Genomic DNA, 17127 nt, shown 5'->3' on the forward strand with positions numbered 1-17127 from the left:
TTTTTGTAATAAGAAGATTGAAGGTGATTTTGAAAATGTATCATTTGGTCCAAGATAGTTAATCGAAATTTTAATTTTACTCTAAAATGATTCACACAAATGAATAAGAGATAATAATCAGCTGATTTTGACATTAACCTAAGAGGTTAGTTAATTCAAATGTTTTTTTACTATAAAAAATTTTGATATACAGGAATAAATAAAAATACAACGATAATTAATAATTCATTTATTTATACTTTACATTTTTACAACCCGATTAAAAATCAGTATTTTTTCAGTCGATTAAGTACAGGTATGGAAAAAAATATTCTATTACAGAAAATAAATTCTACAAAAACGTAGTAATTTGACTAATAGTTTTTTTACATTGTGAATGAACAAATAATACAAAAAAAACTAATTTACAATATTTGTACAAAAATAATTTAAATCCTACATACAACAGTACACTGAAAATATTCTTCGATTCAAAATTTTGAACAAATGACAAAAGGAGTCTTAAGGAAGAAAAATCATTATTTTTTTATTAAGATCAAAATTAGAAAAATCAAAGAATTATTTTCATTGTTGGGAAAATAAAAAGTAAAACTGTTAGTTGTTTGTATGGCTAAGAATGGCAGGCAGCGCTGCTACCTATATGAGCATTTATTTGTTATTTACAAACATTAAAACATGGACTAACTAAAAAAATGGTTTCTGGTATTTTTTAAAATAGCTATTTTCATTAAAAAAACATCGTTCCTTCGAAATATTCCAATTTTTTCAGTTGATAGTTATTTTCACACAATATCATGTTCCAACTGAAATTTAATACAATTTTTTTTGGTACAAGATGACTACCATTTTTCACAACATGTAAAAAGCCAGTGAATACAAGATTTAGTGAATGTGGTTAGAAGCAAAATTGAAGATATTACAAGGTAGACAAATAGAAGAATGAATGGTTGAATGAAGGCTATAAAGCAAGATAAAAAAGTGGTTAAAAAAGACTTGGATGTATTAAAGGAAAAAGTAATACAGATTTATATGAAGAAGAATAAGTGAAATTCTGAAAAAAAATTGATGGAGTGAAGATTTGGAGGTACACCAAAAAATAAAAAAGAGAAATGCGATTAAAATAAAATTTGGAGATGTGAAAGTGACTAAATTATTCAATAAAATGTTTGAGAAAAGACCAGGAGGTATAACAATATGGAAAGAAGAAAAAATATTATAACTTTTAGGTATTAAAGGACAAAAAGGAAGGAGATTTAGTCTTAAGTGGTTGAAGGAAAACCAGGAGGTATTGAAAGAAGAAACCAGAAGGGGTTAGACATATTTATAAAAAGAAAAAAAGGGAAAAAGTGATAGAGAAAATAATATAACAAAACTTGAAGGTATCAAAAAACAAAAAGATAGATATTTAGATCAAATGGTTATAAATAGGTATCACAAGAAGGAATAAAATGACATTAGACAAAGTTAGATATAAAGAAATAAGTGAAAAGTACAAACATAATATAAAGATGACTAATTTTTACATAAGAAAAGATCTGGAGGCAATATTAAATGGTTAGAAGGAGACTTAAAACACTGAGAGAAGAATTTGTTTCTTTAAGTGGTGAAAAAAGAACTTGGGAGTATCACACGAAAGACCAAAAGGACATTACGTAGAGTTAGACAAAAAAGAATGAGTGAAAAGTATAGAAACAGTATGAAGGTGGCTAAGAAAAGACCTGTAGGCATAACAAGGGGTTATGAGAAGATTTGCTGTAAAAAGATGATCTGGAGGTATCCCAACAAGAGAGAAAAGGATATTAGACAACGTTATATCAGTAAGAAAGTTCTTAAACGATATGAAAAGAACTAATACTTCAAATAGAGTGGTGGGGAAAAGATCTGGAGGTGCAAGGAATGATTAGAAGAGACCTGGAGATATTACAAGACTGAAAGTAGTTAAAAGACGACCTGGAGGTATCACAACAAGAGATAAAAGGATATTAGAGAACGTTATATAAGTGAAAAAGTGGTTGAGCAAATATCTGAAGTGCATAAGAAATGACCAAGAATTGTTACAGGATTGAAAAAAAAATTGTTAATCTACGTGACCGATAGGGGATTACAAGGTCATTTGACGAAGTTTCATAAGAAAAAAAAATCAAAATGATAAGAAACTAACTAAACCTTCAAATAAAACGATTTTAGAAAGTTTCAATGCACCTCAACGGGTTTTGTCGTTTCGATAAGATTATGAATTTTTAGGAACAACAAATATCCAAGGAAACTTTGTTATTACTCAAAAAAATTCATTCACGGAATGAATCAATTTTAGATGAAAAATGCTATTTCAAAATAATTTGTATCAATTCTATCAGTCTGTAAAACGCAACACAGCCAAAACGCTATATATATATATATACCTACACACGCACATACACTAATCACTAATCAAATCCTCAGTTCCGCATCAACGACAGATTTATTCCTAGACGCCGTCTGTCTGGCCATAACGTGATGAGACGCCGGCAATCCGGGTGCCACTAAAGGCGATACCGAAGGCGATTTAGTAGCCAACGGCGATAAACTAGGCGAGAAACTCGGCGACATCGCCGTCGAAGTAGCGCCCGCCAAATCGTGACTAATAGGCGATCTAGGTAACAACATCATTTGATTATGATGAACGGCGCTCCTACTATTCAAAACCGGCATCGCTATAGAACGCGGCGCTATGCTCGTTATCAACGGCGGCGGAACACTTTTCGCGTGAGCTACCGAATTTTTACTTTTAACGCTAGACGTCGCACTCGCCCCGCTATGCACCGACGCTGTATCGTCCTTCAATCTCGCTATTTCGGAAAAAACGTGCGCCAACGGCTGATATTGAGGTCCCCAATCTAACAAATAATCCCAATTATAACTACCCGCCAATTCTTCTTCGCTATGCACTATCGAACTCAATGAACCGTTCATCGACGGTTGATGCGTAACGGCGGCGACGTCGCCGTAACCGTTCATCATACCGCCGTCGTTAGTCGAACTGACGCGATCGCTATTACCGCCGCCGGTGACGTCGTTCAATTTGGCGTATATCAAATTCGTTATATCGTTTTCCGTACCGACTTCTTCGTCGAATATATCCATCGGCGGTACCGTTTTATTATTACTATTCGAATTAGAAACGTTATTATTGACAATACCCAATCGCGCCAAATATTCCTGCGTATTTCTAACAGAATTATTCGATAGAGCGTCGCCGTCTTGTAACGCTCCTTGATCTCTAGGTAAAGGTCCTTCGTTTATCATTCGTATCTCTTCGTCTTCGCCGTCGTCTTCCGCCGAACCCCGACCGCTCGAACCGGATCGTTCCGATCCGGATAATTCCGAAGTAGTCGCCGCGCCGGAATTCGAACTAGCCGGATGCGGCGCGCCGTACGGGGGGATTTCGTCGTATTTCGGCGGCGCAAATTGATTATTACCGTTACGTAACGAACCCACTCGACTTCTAATCGGTATCGTATCGAAAGCGCTCGGATCGACGTAATTATTCGACGACGAAACGGCTTCGTTACCCAAAGTAGGTTTATTTATCTTTTTATTACGTTTATTTCTCATATGTAGGTAGACGAATACGGCGCCGAATGTTATAACGAGTAATATTAAAGCTATTAATAGCCCCATTACCCAATCGGCGATTCCACCGCCGCCGGTAGACGGTATCGAAGTATTTATATCGCCGTTTATCGCTAGATTAGTACCCGGATCGGCTAGGGGATCTAAAATTATTTCCACTACTGTAGTATTCGTTAAAGAACCCTGTCGACCTGAAGTAGCGGTTATAATTAAACTTATTTCTCTACCGGTAATCGGTAATTCGGAGTAATCTAATTTCTTTTTGATCATTATATCGCCGGTGGTACGGTTAACTTTGAAATAAGGATGCTGCGTTGCCAATTGATATACGATTCTACCGTCGGGACCTTTATCGCGATCTGTAGCGGTAACTCGACCCGCTATATAACCGATCGGTAAAATCGAAGACGTAGCTAATGTTAATTTGTACGTTCTTTCGGTAAATTGCGGATGGAATTCGTCTTTACCTTCGATTTCGATTCGAGTTTTGATCGATGTCGATTTACCGCCGGTATCTCGCGCTTGTATTATAAAATTGTATTTATTACGTTGTTCGTAATCGAATACCGTCGATGTGGTAACTAAACCGGTGATTTTATCGACGTTAAACAATTTCCAGGAATTGTCTAATTGTCCGTATGACGGTATTATACTATAAGTTAATTGTCCGAACGGTCCTTTATCGGCGTCGGTAGCTCGTGCGGTGAATACCGCCGTACCGACGGGTTCGTTTTCTTTAACGAATTCCAAATATTCCGTTACGGGAAATTTGGGTTCGTTGTCGTTTTCGTCGCGTAAATTTATCGTGAACGTATTAAGGGTACATAGAATCGGTACGCCTCGATCGCACGCTCTTATAACAATGTTATACCGGGTGTTTCCTTTATCGAAATCCAAAGTTTTGTTCACCGTCAATATTCCGGTTCGTCGATGTATTTCGAAGTTTCCTTCGTCGTTTCCCGATGTAATTTCGTAATAAACATCAGAATTCGGCGTATTGATTAAATCCGCGTCGGTTGCTGATATAGTTTCGATTGTTGAACCGATCGGAAGATTTTCGCTGATGGTTTTTTCGTGATCGATGATTTGGAAAATCGGCGGATTATCGTTGGAATCTTCTAGTTCAATTTTGAGGTTTATCATCGATGTAGACGAAATATCGTTGGATATTTTTAAATTGTAAAAATCTTGTCGTTCCCTATCTAATGGTTTGATTAAAACTACGTCTCCGGATGGATTTATAACCTCAAATATTCCTTCTTCGTTTCCTTCTACGATTTTAAAGAGAGCGTCCGTTGGTTTCGTTAAATGTATAACGGAACTTCCTATGGTCGTATTTTCCGGTATATTAACCCTAAAAAAATCATATACATAACCTCAAATTAATATTATATTTTGTCAAAACTTACTTATAATCCATTTTGTTCGACGATTTCGTGCCGGTAGCGACGCCCCCGTTGGTTTTTACTTTAACTGACACCAAAGTATGTAGTGGTGGTGTTCCTGAGTCTGTGGCTTTTACGGTTAGTAAAATATCTTCGTTCAAATGGGATAACGTGGAAATATTCGCTCGTAGGATACCGTCTTCTGCGTCAATGGAAAAACCCGGTAACGGATCTACTAGGGAGTAAATTATTTTTGCGTTATCGCCGGAATCTGCGTCGCTAGCGTTTAAAGCGAGAATGTCGCTAAGGGGTGATGAATTACCATCTAAAAAGAGAAATGAAATAAGAATCGTTAAGATTGGGAGTGGGATTTTGTGAAAAAACAAATAAATGTATCTCGAAAAACGACGAGAACTAGAAGATACCATTAACTATATCTATAACTATGAACAAATTTCTCTAATTCATCATGAAATCATCTAATATCACAATCTACTTCTACAATTATTCTTTGAATGCTAAAATTATGAGCCCAAATAAATTGAAAAAATCTACAAGGTTGATTATGGATCCAAAAAAACGGAAAAAAAAACATAAATACGTTACAAATTCATTTATAAATACAAAAAAAAAGAAAAAATATTCCTCATGCTCAATTATAAACCTAAAAGAACTGTAAAAAGCAGAAATACTTTCCAAGGTCAAATAGAAGCCTTAAAAAACCGAAAAAATATTCCCCAATGTCAATAATAAACCCAAAAGAACTGAAAAATCTCCGCAAGGTCCATTAAAAACCCAAAAGAACTATAAACAGCAAAAATACTACGAATTGTCAATTTTAAACACCAAAAAAACCGAAAAATTACTTCTCAAGGTCAATAATGAAATGAAAAGAGCTGCAAAGGGCAAAAATACTCTAAAAGCACAATTATAAACCCAAAAAAAATGAAAAAAGCTTTCCCCAAAGTCAATTACAAAGAATTGAAAACATTCTACAAGGGTAATTATAAACCCAAAAGAACTGAAAAAAGTTTACAAGCTAAATTTAAACCTAAAAAACATCCCCCAGAGCCAATTATGAATCAAAACATTGAAAAACATATTCCCCAAGGTAAATTATGAACCAAAAAGAACTAAAAAAATCTACAAGGTCAATTATGAGCCCAAAAAGCATTTGAAAAGCTGCAAGGTCAACTGTGACCCAAAGAAAAAATTTACAAGGTCATAAACCCAAAAAAAAATGAAAAAATACTCCCCAAGGTTAATAATACACTCAAAAGAACTGTAAAAAGCAAAAATACTCTAAAAGCTCAATTATAAACCCAGACAAAAGAACTGAAAAAACTCTACATACTAAATTTAAACCTAAAAAACATCCCCCAGAGCCAATTATGAATGAAAACATTGAAAAAAATATTCTCCAAGGGCAACTATGAACTCAAAGGAGCTAAAAAAAATCTACAAGGTCAATTATGAGTCCAACAGGCATTAGAAAAGCTACAAGGTCAACTGTAAGCCAAAGAAAAAATTTACAACATCATAAACCCAAAAAAACTGAAAAAAATATTTCCGAAGGTCAATTATAAACCCAAAGGAACTGAAAAAACAAAAATACTCTACAAAACCTACTCTATAAATTCAAAAAAGCACAGAAGAAAATATTTCGCAACGCCAATTATGAAGCCAAAATAACTAAAAATAATCTACAAGGTCAATTACGAACTCAAAAAACGCAAAAAAAATTCCCCAACGTCAATGAGGCATCAGAAACCCAACCCAATAGAACTGAATAAAAAGTCTACGAGGTCAATTACGAGCCCAAAAGAACTAAAAAAAGTTTACAAGGTCGATTATAAGCCCAAAAGAATTAAAAAAATATTCTACCGGGTGAATTATGCCAAAAGGCATTAAAAAAGCTACAAAGTCAACTATAAACCCAATAGAACTGAATAAAAAGTCTACGAGGTCAATTACGAGCCCAAAAGAACTAAAAAAAGTTTACAAGGTCGATTATAAGCCCAAAAGAATTAAAAAAATATTCTACCGGGTGAATTATGCCAAAAGGCATTAAAAAAGCTACAAAGTCAACTATAAACCCAATAGAACTGAATAAAAAGTCTACGAGGTCAATTACGAGTCTAAAAGAACTAAAAAAAGTTTACAAGGTCGATTATAAGCCCAAAAGAATTAAAAAAATATTCTACCGGGTGAATTATGCCAAAAGGCATTAAAAAAGCTACAAAGTCAACTATAAACCCAATAGAACTGAATAAAAAGTCTACGAGGTCAATTACGAGCCCAAAAGAACTAAAAAAAGTTTACAAGGTCGATTATAAGCCCAAAAGAATTAAAAAAATATTCTACCGGGTGAATTATGCCAAAAGGCATTAAAAAAGCTACAAAGTCAACTATAAACCCAATAGAACTGAATAAAAAGTCTACGAGGTCAATTACGAGCCCAAAAGAACTAAAAAAAGTTTACAAGGTCGATTATAAGCCCAAAAGAATTAAAAAAATATTCTACCGGGTGAATTATGCCAAAAGGCATTAAAAAAGCTACAAAGTCAACTATAAACCCAATAGAACTGAATAAAAAGTCTACGAGGTCAATTACGAGCCCAAAAGAACTAAAAAAAGTTTACAAGGTCGATTATAAGCCCAAAAGAATTAAAAAAATATTCTACCGGGTGAATTATGCCAAAAGGCATTAAAAAAGCTACAAAGTCAACTATAAACCCAATAGAACTGAATAAAAAGTCTACGAGGTCAATTACGAGTCCAAAAAAGCTGAAAAGAAATATTCTACAAGGTAAATTATAAAGAACCAATTATATCAATGAAAAAAATACTTACAAAACCGCTTTAATACAGATATCTATTTAAAATGTAAAACTATTTTTACTCACCCGGTAAACTGGCGACGTACGACGATTGTAAGAACACCGGAGCGTTATCGTTGACGTCGTCAACTTTCACGGTCAAAGTAGTTCGAGCCGAATGCGCCGTATCCGATGCTACTATACCGATTTTACATTCCCGCCAAAGTTCGAAATCCAAATTTTTCATCAATACCACTTTACCGCTATACCTATCGATACTGAAATACTGCAAATCGTTTTTGAAATTATCCTTAGCGAAATTATAAATCAACGGCGGATAGGTATCGACGTCGTTAGCCTTTACGATCGTTAATACCGTTCCGACGGAAGTATCTTCCTTAACGGTAATGATACTGTGAGGCGGAAAAGTCGGCTGATTATCGTTAATATCGACAACATCGATGCGGATTCTCGCGGTACCCGTCATTTGCGGTACCCCTTCGTCGGTAGCTATCACAGTTAATCTATACAAATCCCTAATTTCTCTATCTAATACGATATTGGTTTTCAATATACCGCTAAACGCCGGTTCTATTTTAAACGCGTTATCGTGGTTACCGTCCACTATATGATACAGTATTCGCGAATTCGCGCCTTCGTCCGGTTCCGACGCGATGACTTGTAAAACGAATTCCCCTTTTTTATTACCCTCCCAGACGCTGGCGGCGTACCGCTGTTGGGTAAATCTCGGAGCGTTATCGTTTTCGTCGGTCAATCGAATCACGACTTTACAATAACCGCGCAAAGACGGCGAACCTTCCGTTTTGGCTTCTATCGTTAATTCGATAGTTTTATGTAGTTCGTAGTCGAGATTTTTGGAATCGCGCACTTGTATTATCCCGCTATCGGAATTAATAACGAAGATATTATCTTCGTTACCGCTACCGATGTTGTATAATATCTTCTGGCGTCTACCGTCGGTTCTTATAGCGGATACTTGAACGATATCGGTGAATTGTTCGGCGTTTTCGGCTACTCGTATCGTATAAGTATCGTTTTGGAATTTCAGTTCCGGCGAACCGTCTTGCAAGTCGCCGACGGTGATTTCCACCAGACCGGACGAACTCCTCGACGGATTTCCTTTGTCGGTCGCTTGTACGTTTAAATAGATCACTTTTCCTTTGTTGCTAGCTAAACTTTGCGTTGTTGTCAATACTCCTGTGTTGGGATGTATTCTAAATTTCCCGTAAGAATCTCCTCTAGATAAACTGTAAACTATATCGGCGTTGGTGCCTTCGTCGGCGTCGTTAGCTGTTACTTTAAGTATTATTTGACCGGGTTGAATGTAAGGGAGGACTTTTTGTTTGAAAGGGTATTGGGTGAATATTGGTTTGTTGTCGTTGACGTCTAAAATTTTAACGGTCACTTGAACGCTTTGGGATCTAGCGTTGTATTTACCACTGTCGGTTGCTACTATATGAAAACTGTACGTACTCTGCTTTTCTCGATCGAAAGAACTGAAATAAAAATAAAAAGACACCATCAAATCTATCTTGAAACTCATAACCATTCGTAGACATAATAGGTGGACGAAACTATAATAGTTTGGATACCATTTTGATCTATCTACGAACTTAAAGTACTAGTAGTAGAATCTCCAACTTGGGGTAGTAGTCGATTCCGATTGGGACATCTATAAACAGCAACTATACCAAAAATTGACCCTAAACAAGATACTGGAAATCTTGAAGGAGCACCAACATCCAGATAAACGCCAAGGAAGAGTGAAGTGATGAATCAGAAATCTTGAAGGAACCCCGACATCCAGATAAACACCAAGGAAGAGTGAAGTGATGAATCAGAAATCTTGAAGGAGCACCAACATCCAGATAAACACCAAGGAAGAGTGAAGTGATGAATCAGAAATCTTGAAGGAGCACCAACATCCAGATAAACGCCAAGGAAGAGTGAAGTGATGAATCAGAAATCTTGAAGGAACCCCGACATCCAGATAAACACCAAGGAAGAGTGAAGTGATGAATCAGAAATATTGAAGGAACCCCGACATCCAGAAAAACACCAAGGAAGAGTGAAGTGATGAATCAGAAATGTTGAAGGAACCCCGACATCCAGATAAACGTTTGACTCCTAGGAAGATGGCCATAATTTTGAGCATAGACAACTTTAGCAGAAGGACCACAAGAATATTGAGAAAAAAGTAAAGAATTCACTTAAGAAAGTTTCTAAGAGAAATAAGAAGAATTCTGGCTAAGGAAACTCATAACTGACTACAACATTGAAGAAACTTTAAGGTGATTAAGAAGAAAAGGATCAATTAGGAAAGATCCTGTTATTTCCAAAAAATTATTGAATTTATAGGATAGGAAGGACTAGGAAAGACTCCGCAAGATTGAAACAGAAAAGAGAACCCTCTCAGAGTTGTTGATTTCCAGGAAATGATCATAGTTTTCAGCATAGAAGGAACTCAAGAATATTGAGAAAAAAGAAGAAAGTTCCCAAGTGAATTGAGAAGAATTTTGAGTAAGGAAAGTTTCATAATGATATTGAAGAAACTTTAAGGAAGAAGAAAGATAGAAGAAGGATCACTTAGAAAGAAACCTACCATTTCCCAAGAAGACGCGTGAAATCTTGAAGGAAACTCTCCACACCAAGCACCAATACACTGAGAAAACAATTCCAAAAGAAAAAAGAGGAACTACTCGATGTTGCTGATGTTCATGTAGTTGATAACTCTTTAAGGCCCTTTTTAATCGTAATAATTTGACTACGGAAAACACACCACCTCGAAAGGTGCAACAGAAGATAAAAGAAGTTAAATGTAGATTAAAAAGATGGATAAATAGATAAAGAAAACGAAAAAGTAGAAAATAGAGTACACAGATATCATAACCTCATGGTGTTGAAGTTCTTGCTGAGGTTATGTTAATCGTAAGACGACTAAAAAACAATATTTTTCATACGACTACCAAAAACTGTCAACGTTGAGATAGATTTTCTTCTAGTAATAATTTACCACCATAAAAACTAAGTTAGGTTAGTTAAACAACGTTGCCAGACTTGGAAATTATACAAAAACGAATATATTTATCAATTATAACCTATAAATTGATAATAAAAATAAATTTCAAGTCAAAATATGAACTTACCCAACGGTAGTGATAACTCCGGTTTTATTATCGACCCGAAATAACCAATGGCTTTCGTTGGCTAATGAATATATGATCCTGGCGTTGATTCCTTGGTCGGCGTCCGAAGCGTGTACTTTTAAAACCGAGGTATCGATCGGCGTGTCTTCTGATATGGCTACGGAATATTTGGATAGATCGAATTTCGGATCGTTATCGTTTTGATCTTCAACGAAAATCGTCAAATTGCAGTCGCTCTGTAAAGACGGATTCCCTCGATCTCTAGCCACTATAGTTAGAGAATATCTCCATTGGCTTTCTCTATCTAACGGTCTGGAAGATATTTCGCCGCTTTTGACGTCGATGCTGAATTTATTTCCGATGTTGCCGCCGGTTATGCTGTAATAAATTTCACCGTTGGCGCCTTCGTCTTCGTCTTCGGCGACTATCGTGTGAATGACGGCCGTATCGGAATTTTCCGGCACGGATAGTTTGTAACAAGAACCCGGTTGGAATTTGGGGAAGTTATCGTTGACGTCCGTCACTTTTATTACCAACGTCGTCGTATCGAATAGGGTGGTTTTGTGAGAGGATTCGCTGACGTAAATCGTAGCTACGTAGGTTTCTATTTTTTCTCTGTCCAAGGGTTTTTTAATTATAACTTCACCGGTAGATGAAATTATGTCGAAAGTTTCGTCAGAAGGTAACACGAATGTTAGATTGTGTCCTGAAAATGTAATAGGGAAATTTCAATTCGAAAAACTACCAGAATGTGATTAGGGAAACTCCATAGTAAAAAAGGTAATTTTTTTACAAAAATTTATGATATGAAAACGAAAAAAAGATAATCAAAAATTGCCCTATTTCATCTTTGGTATTTTGATAATTGTAAATATTATGTATTGGAAACAAGATTGTGACGGGTACACAGCCGCACGCCATTTAACGGCATCTGTTATATAGTATATATAAAACTATAGCGGAAAAACGAATATCATAAGATCCAAGCTGATTTAGTAATTTCTGCACAAGTTAAATCAGCTAGATACACTCCAATGGGTTCTGGAACACATTGGAGTGTAGGGAAATGAAATTGGTTTGTTAAAGTAAGGGCGAATAAACCCATCATAGGACCCGAACCCATTTGGGGAATTTACTACAAAACAAAAGAGAAAAAAACACTGGAAAAGAGGGTAGATAAAGAAAAACTAGTTAACGGAACAATCAACAGGGAAGATCTGTTAAGTAGAGACTTTGGAAACGTATAGATTCTATTACGTAGAGGACGAAGCCTCTATCCACATTTTATCGAGTCTATCGACTCCACAGCATTATACATGGAAGTATATGGAAAACAAAACAAAGATCTTTAATAGCTGAAGCTATTCCAGATGTTTCTATGAAGAAGTTATTCCAGTTGATTGTTCCTGAGAACTTATTTCAGATGTTTCTAAGAAAAAGTGACTCCAGAGGATTGTTCTTAAGAAGAAGTTACTTCAGTTGATTGTTCCTGAGAATTTATTCCAGATGTTTCCAAGAAGAAGTTACTCCAGAGGAATGTTCTTAAGAAGTTATTCCAGTTGATTGTTCCTAAGAACTTATTCCAGATGTTTCTAAGAAGAAGTGACTCCAGAGGATTGTTCTTAAGAAGAAGTTACTTCAGTGGATTGTTCCTAAGAACTTATTCCAGATGTTTCTAAGAAGAAGTGACTCCAGAGGATTGTTCTTAAGAAGAAGTTACTTCAGTTGATTGTTCCTGAGAATTTATTCCAGATGTTTCCAAGAAGAAGTGACTCCAGAGGAATTTTCTTAAGAAGTTATTCCAGTTGATTGTTCCTAAGAACTTATTCCAGATGTTTCTAAGAAGAAGTGACTCCAGAGGATTGTTCTTAAGAAGAAGTTATTCCAGTTGATTGTTCCTAAGAACTTATTCCAGATGTTTCTAAGAAGAAGTGACTCCAGAGGATTGTTCTTAAGAAGAAGTTATTCCAGTTGATTGTTCCTAAGAACTTATTCCAGATGTTTCTAAGAAGAAGTGACTCCAGAGGATTGTTCTTAAGAGAAGTTACTTCAGTTGATTGTTCCTGAGAATTTATTCCAGATGTTTCCAAGAAGAAGTGACTCCAGAGGAATGTTCTTAAGAAGTTATTCCAGTTGATTGTTCCTGAGAACTTATTTCAGATGTTTCCAAGAAGAAGTGACTCCAGAGGAATGTTCTTAAGAAGTTATTTCAGTTGATTGTTCCTGAGAACTTATTCCAGATGTTTCTAAGAAGAATTTACTCTAGAGGATTGTTCTTAATAAGAAGTAACTCCAGAGGATTGTTCTTAAGAAAAAGTTACTCCAGAGGATTGTTCTGAAGAAGAAGTTATCCCAGTGGAATGTTCCTAAGAACTTCTTTCAGATGTTAATCCAGAGGATTTTTCTCAAGAAGTTACTCCGGGGGATTGTTCTCAAGAAGAAGTTACTCCAAATAACTGGACAGAAGTTTATCTAGTATTAGACACTTTAGGAACATTCTATAATGTTCTAGAATTATTACAAGGACATATAGAAGATACACGGCGAGCAATACAAGTAACCATAGAGGTACAGAAGCCATATTTAACGCATTGTTAATTTTTACAGTATTTTCATTAATGTAAATAATAGTGTAACAATATTTCAAATTTGTATGATAAAAATAAATTAAAACGACATACCTTCCTTTACGAATCCACTTTTGGCCGACATTTTCGTCACGACAGATCCGACGGCGACATCTTCCGACACCTCGATCATATATTGCGCTTCCAAAAATTTCGGAACGTTATCCACCGAACCGCGAACCATCAATTTCAATTCCACCGTAGCTTTCCTAGTGGGACTGCCGCGGTCGTTGGCCGTTATATTCAAAACGAAATTTTTTCGATCACCACTTAGAGGTTTCGCCAAAGTCAAACATCCCGTATCGTATCCCAAAGAAAAAATTCCTTCTTCGTTGCCGTTAGTGATAACGTAACTGACTTTACCGTTATCGCCGCTATCTTTATCGATAGCTACGATATGGGTGATGGTCATACCGACGATGGTAGTATCCGTAATATAAACGACCGTTAAGGGTGTAACAAACACCGGCGGATTATCGTTGGTATCTAGTATGGATATTTTCGCCGTAACCGAAGCTGTTAATCGTTCAGATACGTTATAAGATTGATCGGTTGCTGATACGATTAAAGTATATTCTTGCGTCGTTTCGAAATCGAGTTTCGAGGTTAGAATCAACGTACCGGTTAAGGAATCGATGGAAAAACTCCCGTCCCGTGGAAATTGTTCCATTAAACCGTATCGTAGATCGCTGTTTGTACCGGTATCGTGATCCGAAGCTGTGAAATTGTATATAGCAGTACCGATATCGGTGTTTTCGTTCAATTGGATTGTAATCGGGTCTTGGGACCATTTGGGAGGATTGTCGTTGACGTCGGCGACGTCTATCCTTACGGTAACCGCGCTACTTTGCGGATTGTTCATAGCGCTAGTATCTAAAGCTCTCACTTCTAGCTTGTATTCCGATTGGGTTTCTCTGTCTAATTGTCTGGAGACGACTAAAGTACCGGTGCTTCTATCTATATCGAAAGCGTCGTTCAAAACGTCCGTCGATAGGGAAGTTAACGTATAAGTGACGTATCCTCCGGCTCCGTTCAACGAATTTTCGTGCGTCGGTTCTGATACCGATATCGATCCAACTACGTGTCCGATTGGAGCGTCTTCTTTCACTCTAAATACCAAACTCGAGCTGGTGAACGTCGGTCTGTTATCGTTCAAATCTAAAACTTCGATTCTCAAAATTCGAACGGTTTCTTTGGGAGGTTGACCGCCGTCCGTAGCCGCAATACCTAATCGATAGATTGTTTTTTCTTCGTGATCTAGTACGGCGCGAGTTTTGATAATTCCAGTTACGGGATCTATGGAAAATACGTTATGTCCATCGTAATCTCGATTTTTTACAACCGAGTAAGTTATTGAAGCGTTGGAACCGTTATCTAGGTCTACAGCTCTTATTCTGACCACTTCGGTACCGATAGGTTGCTCTTCTCGAACGCTAATGACGTCTTCTTGAGGATCTACTATTTCCGGAGCGTTATCGTTTACGTCTAATACTGTTATGACGATGGTTTTTCTAATACTTCTAGACGGTACTCCTTGGTCTCTAGCTTCTACGACGATATCGTGCGACTGTTTCTGTTCGCGATCTAAGGATTCTTTTGTAGTGATTTCACCTGTAAGGAAAATATATAAGTATACAGATGTTTCTATAGCTCGAAACACGAAGCACAATCGGATAGAATATCTGACGACGTTCTGTTTTCTATTCTATTGAAATAGCACCTTAACTACATACTAGGAGCAATAATACCACCATGAACTTACCATTTTTATGGTAACACACACATAGTCCATGGTTCTGTCGAGAAGTTTGAAACAAATACAAACAAAAACGAGTATTTATTGAGCGTACAGAACGTTAGATACGAGATGAACTCACAAATAAAAGTAAGCAAAAAAGAGGATAAATAGATTACCAAACAGAACTATTCGAAGAAGAAGGTAATACTCTGGAAACCGACATACGTGAGGAATAACGTGGAGGTTTCCATTCAAGAAGTCAACTAGAGGCAAAGAAAAACAGAAAATCTCACGGACAGAATCGAATTCTTAATGAACTTAAGTACGATGGCCAATATCCCATCTACGACAACTGGTTAAGAAATCCTTGAAGTTGGAGCTCGCATTAATGGTGAACGTAAACAAAATCCATGCCAGCCAACAGCCGAAAATGAAGATGATCTTAAACAATTATTAAATACCAATTAAAAACCATATGCATGACAACGTCAGAAGAGACCATTAGATGCAAATTAGAACTAGAAGGTCAAATAATACAACAGAAAATGAAATTCAAGTACCTTCGAGTTGACGTAACCAGTTATGGAGACGTAGAAGACGGGATAAGAGGACGGGTAACCAGAGGAAATAAGTTCGCGTGATGCGAAACAAATATCTACGACAAGAAACAAAAGCACGAGTTTACAAAGCAAAAATTAGACTTGTACATCAGAAAACAACTCTTGGAAACCACAAACAAATATTCCCCTTTATATGAGAAGAATATTGGCTGTCAAAAGTGAATCAAGAAAGAAGAAGCGTTTGACAATATGAAGAAATAATGTTTTGCGTTACAAAACCTTTAAACGCGAAACACAGAACGTATAGAAAAGGTGGTAGCTAAATGATTCAGTTATCAAATAAACTGACACAAAACAAGTAGAATCAGAAACACAGAACAGATATAACACCTGATGACGTTCTGTTTTCTATTATTTTACAAGTTTAATTATTCAACGTTACTTTAAACCACATGGGAAAAATTTTAGTTATATTTCCGCGTTGGAGACAACTGATAAAAAAATGTCATTGGTTTTACCTTAGGTTATAAAATTGGCCTTAAGAGACACGTTTTTCTATTTGTCAAAATACAAATACGTCATAAAGTGTAGTGAGATTTTAGAATCCGGTTCTGTTAAGATGGTAAAACCAATCGATTAGGTACACACCACGGATAGTTTATTAATACTTAACGGACAATAGAGCTGCGGTCAATCAAAACAGTTTATAGAATGCGATCTAACACTTTTTTTGTTGTTGATTGGCGACAAAAAAATCGGTGTAATGCCTTTTGTTGGCGAGCAAGAAATTAAATTTTAACGTTTTGTTTTCAATCCATAGATAATATTCGATTAATACTGATACTGAAAGAAAAACGAGTGTTATTGAACTGTTTAGAAACAGCGTTTAATTTTCGTTATTGACAAATGACAGATGTACACAACGTAAAACGATAGTTATGTAGAATCCACTCTGTATTGTAAATATATATTGAAATAATGACTGCACTAAAATCATCAAATGTAATAAGTAAAGATGTCGGTTCAACTAAAGCTTTCAACATTATTTGTATTTCATTTAGTGGACATCTTACGAAATCAAGATGCTTTTTACTCAAAGTTTACACAGAAAAGAAATACACGGATTTACTATTAACTAAAATACGGGAAATAATAACAGGTAAATTTTTTTTTTTATTTAAACAGGATCTCGCTTTCAATTACGCTCTTGGGGCTGAAA

General features: G+C 36.1%; 1 protein-coding gene across 1 annotated transcript in view; it reads right to left on the reverse strand.

The window, feature by feature from the left end:
- Window positions 1-220: 220 nt before the first annotated feature.
- Window positions 221-17127, reverse strand: part of LOC130901663 (protein dachsous) — a 334471-nt gene continuing 317564 nt past the window's right edge. The window contains exons 9-13 of the mRNA XM_057813187.1: window positions 13665-15221; window positions 10984-11689; window positions 7904-9333; window positions 5022-5322; window positions 221-4966 (exon numbers count right to left, since the gene is read on the reverse strand). Of these exons, the coding sequence (XP_057669170.1) occupies window positions 2431-4966; window positions 5022-5322; window positions 7904-9333; window positions 10984-11689; window positions 13665-15221 (6530 nt within the window). The 3' untranslated portion in view covers window positions 221-2430. The remainder of the gene's footprint in view (window positions 4967-5021; window positions 5323-7903; window positions 9334-10983; window positions 11690-13664; window positions 15222-17127) is intronic.

The sequence above is a fragment of the Diorhabda carinulata genome, chromosome X, assembly GCF_026250575.1.
Source record: "Diorhabda carinulata isolate Delta chromosome X, icDioCari1.1, whole genome shotgun sequence".
In the NCBI taxonomy this organism is placed as follows: Eukaryota; Metazoa; Arthropoda; class Insecta; order Coleoptera; family Chrysomelidae; genus Diorhabda; species Diorhabda carinulata.